The 13034-nt window shown below is 54.7% G+C and overlaps 1 protein-coding gene across 1 annotated transcript in view; it reads right to left on the reverse strand.

Moving 5' to 3' along the window:
- TRAPPC9 (trafficking protein particle complex subunit 9) overlaps window positions 1-13034 on the reverse strand; it is a 364330-nt gene that overhangs the window by 318642 nt on the left and 32654 nt on the right. The window contains exons 7-8 of the mRNA XM_066379571.1: window positions 11064-11185; window positions 4707-4832 (exon numbers count right to left, since the gene is read on the reverse strand). Of these exons, the coding sequence (XP_066235668.1) occupies window positions 4707-4832; window positions 11064-11185 (248 nt within the window). The remainder of the gene's footprint in view (window positions 1-4706; window positions 4833-11063; window positions 11186-13034) is intronic.

A 13034-nucleotide genomic window follows, 5' to 3' on the forward strand; every position in this document is an offset into this window, starting at 1 on the left:
ACTCTAGTGCCTGGGGCAGAGGCCAAGGAGCCATCCCCAGCGCCCGGGCCATCTTTGCTCCAATGGAGCCTTGGCTGCAGGAGGGGAAGAGAGAGACAGAGAGGAAGGGGGGGTGGAGAAGCAAATGGGCGCTTCTCCTATGTGCCCTGGCCAGAAATCGAACCCGGGTCCCCCACATGCCAGGCCAACGCTCTACCGCTGAGCCAACCTGCCAAGGCCATGACTCTTCTTATTCACACATTTTCATATGTTTCAAATATAAAATAATTTTAAAGTCTGTCTCTCCACCCCCCCTCACCTGAGCCCCCAGACCCACAGATCCAAGTCTCCCCATTTCATCCACAACTGAGTTCATCATCCTTCCTCCACTGCACTGCCCGCTCTCAAAGCACGCGTGGCCATCGTCCACCTGACGGCTCCAGACAGAACGGGCACGCTGTCCGCCCGCCCTCCCGCCTGCAGTCACGGATCCTTTCCTCTTCCCGCCAGAACGCGTCTTCACTCCGTCCGCATTCCACTCGCCCGTGGTCCCGCCACCCAGGCAGGAGCCATCACGCTGCTCCCCTGCACTCCTCCCAGACCCCCAGACTGGCCTCCCCACCTCCCTCTCACCCCACTCAACACGAGTGGGGACCATCGCACTCCCAGGCACAAATCCTTCACCTGGCTGGGAAAGGCCCCCTGCCTGGACCGGTGCCCTCGGGCTCTCTCCGCCCCTCTGTCACTCTGCTCCGTTCCTTCCAGGGAGCAGGTGTCAGACACTCGCCCTGGGGCTGCCTGCCACCAGGGCCCCGTCCTCGCCGCTCCGCTCCTGGCTAAGGGTTTTGTTTGGTGAACAACACACCCCGGTGCGGGTAAGCGGCATCTGCGGAATGCTCCTGCACACAGGGAGCTCTGTGGAGACGTCCACAGACCTCAAGTTCATAAATGTAGCAACCCGGACAGGCTGACAAATGGCAACTGCTGCACAAGTGACCGACAGAAGGGGAGAGACACAAAGACTGTTCAAGACCACAAAGCCATTTCTTAAAGCAAAATTTAAAAATTTGGGAGGATAGCAAAGTCCTGGATTTTGAAAGTAAAATACGATAATGTAAAGAAGCAGCATAAAGAACCACACTCGTGAGGATAAGAAGTTCTGACCGCAGGGTGTCCCCTACTCCACACTGAATCCTAGCACAGTGTCCCCCCACTCCACATTGAATCCTAGCACAGTGTCCCCACTCCACACTGAATCCTAGCACAGTGTCCCCCCCCCTCCACACTGAATCCTAGCACAGTGTCCCCCCACTCCACACTGAATCCTAGCACAGTGTCCCCCCTCCACACTGAATCCTAGCACAGTGTCCCCCGCTCCACACTGAATCCTAGCACAGTGTCCCCCCTCCACACTGAATCCTAGCACAGTGTCCCCCCTCCACACTGAATCCTAGCACAGTGTCCCCCCACTCCACACTGAATCCTAGCACAGTGTCCCCCCCTCCACACTGAATCCTAGCACAGTGTCCCCCCCTCCACACTGAATCCTAGCACAGTGTCCCCCTGCTCCACACTGAATCCTAGCACAGTGTCCCCCCACTCCACACTGAATCCTAGCACAGTGTCCCCCCTCCACATTGAATCCTAGCACAGTGTCCCCCCACTCCACACTGAATCCTAGCACAGTGTCCCCACTCCACACTGAATCCTAGCACAGTGTCCCCACTCCACACTGAATCCTAGCACAGTGTCCCCACTCCACACTGAATCCTAGCAGTGTCCCCCCACTCCACACTGAATCCTAGCACAGTGTCCCCACTCCACACTGAATCCTAGCACAGTGTCCCCCCCTCCACACTGAATCCTAGCAGTGTCCCCCCACTCCACACTGAATCCTAGCACAGTGTCCCCCCACTCCACACTGAATCCTAGCACAGTGTCCCCCCACTCCACACTGAATCCTAGCACAGTGTCCCCCCCCTCCACACTGAATCCTAGCACAGTGTCCCCCCACTCCACACTGAATCCTAGCACAGTGTCCCCCACTCCACACTGAATCCTAGCACAGTGTCCCCCCTCCACACTGAATCCTAGCACAGTGTCCCCCCTCCACACTGAATCCTAGCACAGTGTCCCCACTCCACACTGAATCCTAGCACAGTGTCCCCCCACTCCACACTGAATCCTAGCACAGTGTCCCCCCCTCCACACTGAATCCTAGCACAGTGTCCCCCTCCACACTGAATCCTAGCACAGTGTCCCCCCACTCCATACTGAATCCTAGCACAGTGTCCCCCCACTCCACACTGAATCCTAGCACAGTGTCCCCCACTCCACACTGAATCCTAGCACAGTGTCCCCCCACTCCATACTGAATCCTAGCACAGTGTCCCCCCACTCCACACTGAATCCTAGCACAGTGTCCCCACTCCACACTGAATCCTAGCACAGTGTCCCCACTCCACACTGAATCCTAGCACAGTGTCCCCCCACTCCACACTGAATCCTAGCACAGTGTCCCCCCCTCCACACTGAATCCTAGCACAGTGTCCCCCCACTCCACACTGAATCCTAGCACAGTGTCCCCCCCTCCACACTGAATCCTAGCAGTGTCCCCCTACTCCACACTGAATCCTAGCACAGTGTCCCCCCACTCCACACTGAATCCTAGCAGTGTCCCCCCACTCCACACTGAATCCTAGCACAGTGTCCCCCCACTCCACACTGAATCCTAGCACAGTGTCCCCCCTCCACACAGTGTCCCCCCTCCACACTGAATCCTAGCACAGTGTCCCCCCTCCACACTGAATCCTAGCACAGTGTCCCCCCTCCACACTGAATCCTAGCACAGTGTCCCCCCACTCCACACTGAATCCTAGCACAGTGTCCCCCCCTCCACACTGAATCCTAGCACAGTGTCCCCACTCCACACTGAATCCTAGCACAGTGTCCCCCCACTCCACACTGAATCCTAGCACAGTGTCCCCCCTCCACACTGAATCCTAGCACAGTGTCCCCCCTCCACACTGAATCCTAGCACAGTGTCTCCCCTCCACACTGAATCCTAGCACAGTGTCCCCCCACTCCACACTGAATCCTAGCACAGTGTCCCCCCACTCCATACTGAATCCTAGCAGTGTCCCCCCTCCACACTGAATCCTAGCACAGTGTCCCCACTCCACACTGAATCCTAGCACAGTGTCCCCCACTCCACACTGAATCCTAGCACAGTGTCCCCCCTCCACACTGAATCCTAGCACAGTGTCCCCCCCACTCCACACTGAATCCTAGCACAGTGTCCCCCCACTCCACACTGAATCCTAGCAGTGTCCCCCCTCCACACTGAATCCTAGCACAGTGTCCCCCACTCCACACTGAATCCTAGCACAGTGTCCCCCCTCCACACTGAATCCTAGCACAGTGTCCCCCACTCCACACAGTGTCCCCACTCCACACGGAATCCTAGCACAGTGTCCCCCCACTCCACACTGAATCCTAGCACAGTGTCCCCCCCTCCACACTGAATCCTAGCACAGTGTCCCCACTCCACACTGAATCCTAGCACAGTGTCCCCACTCCACACTGAATCCTAGCACAGTGTCCCCCCTCCACACTGAATCCTAGCACAGTGTCCCCCCCTCCACACTGAATCCTAGCACAGTGTCCCCCCCGTCCACACTGAATCCTAGCACAGTGTCCCCCCTCCACACTGAATCCTAGCACAGTGTCCCCACTCCACACTGAATCCTAGCACAGTGTCCCCCCTCCACACTGAATCCTAGCACAGTGTCCCCCCTCCACACTGAATCCTAGCACAGTGTCCCCCCTCCACACTGAATCCTAGCACAGTGTCCCCCCTCCACACTGAATCCTAGCACAGAGTCCCCACTCCACACTGAATCCTAGCACAGTGTCCCCCCACTCCACACTGAATCCTAGCACAGTGTCCCCACTCCACACTGAATCCTAGCACAGTGTCCCCCCCACTCCACACTGAATCCTAGCACAGTGTCCCCCCACTCCACACTGAATCCTAGCACAGTGTCCCCACTCCACACTGAATCCTAGCACAGTGTCCCCACTCCACACTGAATCCTAGCACAGTGTCCCCACTCCACACTGAATCCTAGCACAGTGTCCCCCCACTCCCACTCCACACTGAATCCTAGCACAGTGTCCCCCCACTCCACACTGAATCCTAGCACAGTGTCCCCCCCTCCACACTGAATCCTAGCACAGTGTCCCTCCACTCCACACTGAATCCTAGCACAGTGTCCCCACTCCACACTGAATCCTAGCACAGTGTCCCCCCTCCACACTGAATCCTAGCACAGTGTCCCCCCGCTCCACACTGAATCCTAGCACAGTGTCCCCCCTCCACACTGAATCCTAGCACAGTGTCCCCCCTCCACACTGAATCCTAGCACAGTGTCCCCACTCCACACTGAATCCTAGCACAGTGTCCCCCCACTCCACACTGAATCCTAGCACAGTGTCCCCACTCCACACTGAATCCTAGCACAGTGTCCCCACTCCACACTGAATCCTAGCACAGTGTCCCCCCACTCCACACTGAATCCTAGCACAGTGTCCCCCCACTCCATACTGAATCCTAGCACAGTGTCCCCCCTCCACACTGAATCCTAGCACAGTATGGACGGGCCACTGGCAGACCAGGCCCAGGACGGCACTCGCTCGGCCACTGCTGGGGCACACGGCACACTCACCTGTCGGAGGTTAATGTAGACGGCATTCTGGAGAAACTCGGAAGCCTCCATACTGCGCTTCTGAATGGCCAGGACGCGCACGGCTTTGACACACGCTTCCAGCTCAATCACGCCGGCGTTCTTGTACTGCGGGAGAGAGCGCGGCCCTCGTCAGGAAGGAGGAGAGAGGACGGCTGTCCCACCACGGGCACTGAGGGCCCTGCGGCAGCACCAAGCACAAATCCCACCCAAGGGGGCAGGCTCTGTGCTTTGGGAAGTCCGTCCCTTCAGGGGACAAGCAAGGCTGGGGGGACAGAGGGAACCTACAGACTCCCAGGTTCATGTTTGCAACCTTCACTGAAACAACCCCACAGCTGGATGTGTTACCAAGTTTCAAAACACCAATGGCTACTTGGCTACTCATTTCCATTCCTCATCTCTAAAGACTTTCCCAATCTCTCACACCCACAACTTTAAGGCAGCGGTGGTTGGCCCTGGCCAGTTGGCTCAGCAGTAGAGTGTCAGCCCAGTGTGTGGAAATCCTGGGTTCGATTCCCAGTCAGGGCACACAGGAGAAGCACTCATCTGCTTCTCCACCCTTCCCCCTCTCCTTTCTCTCTATCTCTCTCTTCCCCCTCCCGCAGCCAAGGCTCCATGGGAGCAGAGTTGTCCCGGGCGCTGAGGATGGCTCCATGGCCTCCGCCTCAAGCACTAGAATGGCTCCAGCTGCAACAGAGCAATGGCCCAGATGGGCAGAGCATCGCCCCCTGGTGGGCGTGCCGGGTGGATCCCAGCTAGGAGCGTGCGGGAGTCTGTCTGACTGCCTCCCCACTTCTCACATCAGAAAAATACCAATAAATAAATAAATAAAATAAGGCAGCGCTGGTTAATTCATGTTACTTTGTTGCACAAAATTCTAGCTCTCTGCAACATTGTCTCTACCCTCTACTCAAACGTTTCCCGTCTTTCCGATTTGCTCTCTGGTGGTTACTTGATCCTGCTTCTCAGTTAGATCCTGGGGTTGAAGGACAGATGAAGACGAATGAAACAGAAAAGGCACTGTGACCTTCATTCCAGCGCTCAATAAAAATCATTCACGAAGCCAGGCAAGAGTCCACTTGAGACACTCTGCCAGCACACTCAGGACCAAGGGGGGTGCCTCTCCCTCAGCCAGCGGGAGGCAGCCTGGTGTGCGTGTGTGCGTCCGTGTGTGTACACGTCAAATCTAATCAAATCTGAGAAGTGGCGTAAATAATTCTTTTCTATCCCTGTCACCTCCCAGGGACGGGCCAGCCTCCAAGCAGTTCTAACCTATGTCCTGGGTGGCGTGGGGCAATCTCAGGCTCTGGTGGAGGAGGCTAACGGGAAAGAAAAGGAGCAAAGAGGTAAAAGAAGCGAAAGGACACAAACGCCTCCAGAAGAAGGCACAACTCCTACCGGGACCGGTGTCTCCTAGAACGCAGGAAGGAGGAGGACAGACAAGAACCAGGTGTGCACGAGCAGTGCTAATGAGGCCGTCACTGCAGTTGGCCACACAGGTATCATAGAATCACCCTGGCTAGAAAAGCTCCCCTATTCCCCGTGTTGAGAGATAAGGGGACTGGAGCTCAGCCAGTGAGGTTGTATAATTCAGCGGGATTCAAACTCAGTTCTGTCAGACTCCAAAGTCTGCTCTTCCCTCTGCCAGGCCTGGAGAAGGGTCCCGGCCCCTGCTGTGCCCGTGGCAGGCAGGCCTTTCCCATGGACACAGCCTCTCAAACCCTCAGTGGCACAATGCTCCCGGCAGTCACCAATGTCCACTCAGACTCCACCGGCAAAGTGGCCTCTCCCTGCCGTCGCCGCAGGGCTTGGCCGCAAGGAAGGACAGTGTGGTTTCCGAGCACGTTCAGAGCCGTCCTGGTCTCCCAGGGCTCTCGGGGACAGCAGTCCACAGGCAGCTGCTGTGCTGCTGGAGGGACCCACACCAGCCACCGCACCTCTCCGCATCTGTCTCCCAGCCACAGACTTAGCTATGAGCACTTGATAATCTTGGAAACAGATTTTTAAACATAGAAAGGGCTCTAAAAGGTTCTCGAGACTTGTAATATTTAATTGGCAAGTTATAAGATGAATATTAAGGGGTCAACCTGCCTTCCTACATGTCACCCATAAGCAGTTAAAAAATAAAATGGCAAATATCCCATTCACAACCTGCAAAATAACAAAAACATATACAATATCTGGGGATAAACTTAAAACAAAGCTCATATAGCCTGACTGGTGGTGGCACAGTGAACAGCGTCAACCTGGGATGTTGAGGTCCCAGGTTTGAAACCCCGAGGTCGCTGGCTTGAGTGCGGGCTCACCAGCTTGAGTGCAGGGTCGCTGGCTTGAAGCCCAAGGTCACTGGCTCAGCTGGTGCCCCCCAGTCAAGGCACATATGAGAATGCAATCAATGAACAACTAAAGGGCTGCAACTAGAAGTTGATGTTTCTCATCTCCCTCCCTTTCCATCTGTCTCTCTCCTCCTTCTCTCTCTCTCTCTCTCTCTCTCTCTCTCTGGCATGCACGCATGCTCACACTAAAGAAAAAACATTCTCCATCAATATCAACTAATATTCAAAATATACAAAAAGCTAACACAAAGCAACAAGCAAAGCACCCTGTGTGCAAAGAACATGAACGGCTAGTTCAGAAAAGAAACACCAAAGGCGAACAAGTGAGCGATGGCCATTGCCTCACCAATGATCACAGACAAGCTAGCAATGGTCACTGCCTCACCAATGATCACAGACAAGCTAGCAATGGCCACTGCCTCACCAGTGATCACAGACAAGCTAGCAATGGCCACTGCCTCACCAGTGATCACAGACAAGCTAGCAATGGTCACTGCCTCACCAATGATCACAGACAAGCTAGCAATGGCCACTGCCTCACCAGTGATCACAGACAAGCTAGCAATGGCCACTGCCTCACCAGTGATCACAGACAAGCTAGCAATGGCCACTGCCTCACCAGTGATCACAGACAAGCTAGCAATGGCCACTGCCTCACCAGTGATCACAGACAAGCTAGCAATGGCCACTGCCTCACCAGTGATCACAGACAAGCTAGCAACGGTCACTGCCTCACCAGTGATCACATACAAGCTAGCAATGGCCACTGCCTCACCAGTGATCACAGACAAGCTAGCAATGGTCACTGCCCTCACCAGTGATCACAGACAAGCTAGCAATGGTCACTGCCTCACCAGTGATCACAGACAAGCTAGCAATGGCCACTGCCTCACCAGTGATCACATACAAGCTAGCAATGGTCACTGCCCTCACCAGTGATCACAGACAAGCTAGCAATGGTCACTGCCTCACCAGTGATCACAGACAAGCTAGCAACGGTCACTGCCTCACCAGTGATCACAGACAAGCTAGCAACGGCCACTGCCTCACCAGTGATCACAGACAAGCTAGCAATGGTCACTGCCTCACCAGTGATCACAGACAAGCTAGCAATGGCCACTGCCTCACCAGTGATCACAGACAAGCTAGCAACGGTCACTGCCTCACCAGTGATCACAGACAAGCTAGCAACGGTCACTGCCTCACCAGTGATCACATACAAGCTAGCAATGGCCACTGCCTCACCAGTGATCACAGACAAGCTAGCAATGGCCACTGCCTCACCAGTGATCACAGACAAGCTAGCAATGGCCACTGCCTCACCAGTGATCACATACAAGCTAGCAATGGTCACTGCCCTCACCAGTGATCACAGACAAGCTAGCAACGGTCACTGCCTCACCAGTGATCACAGACAAGCTAGCAACGGTCACTGCCTCACCAGTGATCACAGACAAGCTAGCAATGGCCACTGCCTCACCAGTGATCACAGACAAGCTAGCAATGGTCACTGCCTCACCAGTGATCACAGACAAGCTAGCAATGGCCACTGCCTCACCAGTGATCACAGACAAGCTAGCAACGGTCACTGCCTCACCAGTGATCACAGACAAGCTAGCAACGGTCACTGCCTCACCAGTGATCACATACAAGCTAGCAATGGCCACTGCCTCACCAGTGATCACAGACAAGCTAGCAATGGCCACTGCCTCACCAGTGATCACAGACAAGCTAGCAACGGTCACTGCCTCACCAGTGATCACATACAAGCTAGCAATGGCCACTGCCTCACCAGTGATCACAGACAAGCTAGCAATGGTCACTGCCCTCACCAGTGATCACAGACAAGCTAGCAATGGTCACTGCCTCACCAGTGATCACAGACAAGCTAGCAATGGCCACTGCCTCACCAGTGATCACAGACAAGCTAGCAATGGTCACTGCCCTCACCAGTGATCACAGACAAGCTAGCAATGGTCACTGCCTCACCAGTGATCACAGACAAGCTAGCAACGGTCACTGCCTCACCAGTGATCACAGACAAGCTAGCAATGGCCACTGCCTCACCAGTGATCACAGACAAGCTAGCAATGGTCACTGCCTCACCAGTGATCACAGACAAGCTAGCAATGGCCACTGCCTCACCAGTGATCACAGACAAGCTAGCAATGGCCACTGCCTCACCAGTGATCACATACAAGCTAGCAATGGTCACTGCCTCACCAGTGATCACAGACAAGCTAGCAATGGTCACTGCCTCACCAGTGATCACAGACAAGCTAGCAACGGTCACTGCCTCACCAGTGATCACAGACAAGCTAGCAACGGTCACTGCCTCACCAGTGATCACAGACAAGCTAAAACAATTGAAAGGCACTTCTGCCCACCATAGGAGCAAATATTTTCAAAGGATAGACTAGCTCATGTTTGTCTGTGGGAGAACAAACTATTAACACTTTTCCAGAGGAAAAAAACATGGCACTGTAGACACAGATTCAGAAACCTGTCTGTGTGTGCTCCCTGGGCAGGCCAGGCTGGGAATCGCTCTCTTAAGAAGAATTAGCCCAGAAAGATTTTTTATCAGGACATTCATCACTGGATACAAAATCACACTCAGTAATAGGGGATCGGTTAAGTAAATAATTCTGCATCTTTTCATTCCCTGTTTGCACAGAATCTGGAGAGTAACTGGAAAGCGACCTGAGATCAATACAAACGCCGTCTCCAGGGATCAAGTTCCCAGGAGTCTCAGCTACAGCGAGAGCACCAGTCTCCGTACCAGAACGTCCCGCCCGGAAACCCTGAGAGCAGAGCAGAGAGAACACCCCGTGTCCGGCACCAGGACGAGGATCCGGGAGTCACGGCCGCCGTGAGCCCTGCAGGGACGGCCCCCCACCTGTCCGAGGTGCTGTGTGCCCCGTGTCTAGCTCGCAGCAGTCTCTCACAGAAGGTGTCAACGAACACACAGGTGACTTTTCCACACTCCCTGACACGGCCTCGAGCAGGCCCGGAGCGGGGGGTCTCCGTGCTCTGCTGCCAAGGGGTTAAAGCCAGCTGCAGAGTGACATGTATGGTGTGGTCACACTTGTTTCCACAGGACACAGATGCACATATAGTTCGTGTATGTGTACTTCGTATGTACGTACTGCACATACAGATTTCACAGGCATACAGGTCATGGGAGTTATACACGAATTGTCAACAGCTGCGTCGCTGGGAAGATGGGAAGGGCGGGTGGGGGCTTCCTTTTCTCCCTGCCTGCGCCCCTCCGCGTAACCAGAGCTGTCTCAGCACGGTCAGCGGTCAGCGTATCTGGAATATAAGCCTGTGCGGGTCCCGCGGGAAAGCATGGTGGCATCCGCAAGACGGGACGCCCCACGGGGCTTTCAACGTCCTGCCGCAGCTCTCTCACCCCTGGCAGTTCACGCTGCCGAAATTCACTCTTCTCCTTGGTAGAACGGGAGGGAGAGACCATGGGCTCAGAGTGAGAGGGGGCGCGCCCTCGTCCCATCCAAACAGCCCACCCACGACTGGGGCTCACCCCCGCGGAGGGCAGGAGGGGACCAGGCGGGGAGGGAAGAGAGAACCGACTCGCTCTGGACGCACCTTCTGTCCACCGTGAGAAAGTCCCGAACCGTGCCACAGGACGCGGCACGGCTGCACACAGTGAACCACTACAGAAGGCTCGCCATCTTTTATGCTATAGAATCTATAGTATGGATGATATGCCTTGACAAAAAAAGACCAGAAAATAGACATGAAAGATGATTATCTCTGAGTGGTGGGGCCACGAGAGCCTCTTTTATCCCCTTTTTCCAAACATCCAGGATACATTATTTTTAATCAGGAAAAAAAAAAAACTTTTAGGTTAACAGTATAATAGCAGTATGCTTTCGGGAGTAACGCCTGAATACTCACAGAAAGGAATACCTACAGGACGCGTCAGCCCCGCGCCCGCGGGATAGGAAGTCCCGGCCCCGCGAGAGCGCGGTGCGCCACCCACCTTGCTGTAGTAGGAGATGGCCTCCTTGTACTTGTCGATGATGTCCTCGGGGCTGAGGCAGTTCTTGGCACGCCCGATCTCGGCGCTGGTGTCAGCATTGATGCCGTTGGTGGTGAGGGCACCTGCAGGCCGAGGGGAAGGAGAAAACTGGGCTCTTGCTTTTGCAGCCTGGTCTCCTTGTTAGTTTCAGAGAGGGGCACAAAGAAGAGAACACTCAGCCAGCCCCCTGAAGTCGCCTGAAAAGTCTGCATAGCCCACGCGCTCCCTAGAACCGTCACCCGTCAAAGCCTGTACTGTATGCTAATTAACTCACAGCAAGTTCTCCTCCCTGTTGGCACTTCTATTCAAGGACGGGAAAGGCACTAGACAGAAGTCACGTCTACCACCAGAGCTCAGCTGCCCTGAGGACAACGCAGCCAGCACGCATTATGCCCCGGCCCTGGTCTCTCTACGCCAGCAGGAGACCCTGTCCTCAACGGAGCTGTACCGTACGGAAGCATTTTCCAAACTACACGGCACTAAAAAAAGGAAAAAAGAAAAAGAAAAGTGACTTATAAACACCAGTCTCTGTCTGTGGCTGTCACGGGCTATGTCTGGCCATTCCCTGTCAATAAGCAGGACCACCTAGTTCTTTACTCCTCAAACTCACACAGAGTCGAGTCTAGGAGAAACCTGCTCACAGAACACACCCAACTGCACATGGAACTCTAACGGGAAAAACGGAGTGAGACATCATCCTTTGAGCTCATAGAGCACTCAGAGAAATATTCTCCTGAGTCTCAGAGCAGAAAAGGCTGGGCTTCTCCTCGGGCACCTGTTCATCGCACGGGCAAGCATCTCCCGCAAATCCTGTCTTCCTCGTGGCCACGGGAGGCGTGGGTGCAAACAAGCGCCTCTCCCACCCGCCGTCTCCTCCCGGCCCCACTGTCCCTCCTGCTTGGTTGGTGTTCGGTAAGCTGTCTCAAATGCTTTTTGGAACAAGACAGAAGAATGAGTAGACAGATAAATAGGTAGATGGATAGGTGACAGACAGATGGGCAGAGAGACAAGGAGACTCTAAGAGGAGGGAACAAAAATGTCCTGTGCCAAACCTTCTTCCAGTCGGGGAAGAAGGTGCCACAGCGGAGAAGTGGGAAGAGGCAGGTAGCTGAGGGTTCTGCTCCCTGCAGATTTTGTGAAAACTGCAACAAGAGAGGAGAGTGCAGAACTATAAATAATAAAAGAAAAGGGCGTGCTTGGGAAAGATAATCGACACTATGTCCTTCCTAAACAGAGTCAAGTCAGCCGGGCTCCACGCACGAAGCGTGGGTACTTACAGAACTGAGGGTCCCGTCCTCGGGGCACAAGGCGTCCCCTTGGAGCAGTGAGAGCTTACAGGGGGTGATGACAAGGACACCACAGCAGAGCTGTGTGACTCTGCGTTTACAGGGAACTGGATGGAGCCTGTGCTAAGGACGCCCACATGTGCTCTCATTTACAACACCCCACACACACCGCAGATCCACGCGGGGAGGCGCTCCTGGCGTGCCTGGCCCTCCCTGCAGGTGAGGGGTCAAGTCCGAGAGAGGAGCAGCCTTCCCACTCCTCGTGCACAAGGCTGCAGCGTCCGTTGTTCCGGAGAGGATTCCCACGGGGCCGATGCCTTTAACCACGGTGCCATTGTGCTCGGCGTCCCTGTGTGTGTCTAATACTTGTGTTACTGCCACGAAATACTACGTGATACGTGGTAGGTCGCCTCGATTTATCTCAGGAGCTCTAACAGTTTCTCGCGTTTAATGATACAGTTCTCCGCTGGAGAAAGGAAGGGGAGGATGACAGGTCAAGCAGAGCACACGCTCTTCTCAAGCGGACGAGGGATGTTCTCGAGGATAGACCACACCCTCGATCATAAAACGTATCTCCACAGATGTAAGTAGACTGAAAAGTCCTCGGCAAAACACGAGCAAATTAAACCCGGCAACATCGGAGAGG

The sequence above is a fragment of the Saccopteryx leptura genome, chromosome 3, assembly GCF_036850995.1.
Source record: "Saccopteryx leptura isolate mSacLep1 chromosome 3, mSacLep1_pri_phased_curated, whole genome shotgun sequence".
Lineage (NCBI taxonomy): Eukaryota > Metazoa > Chordata > Mammalia > Chiroptera > Emballonuridae > Saccopteryx > Saccopteryx leptura.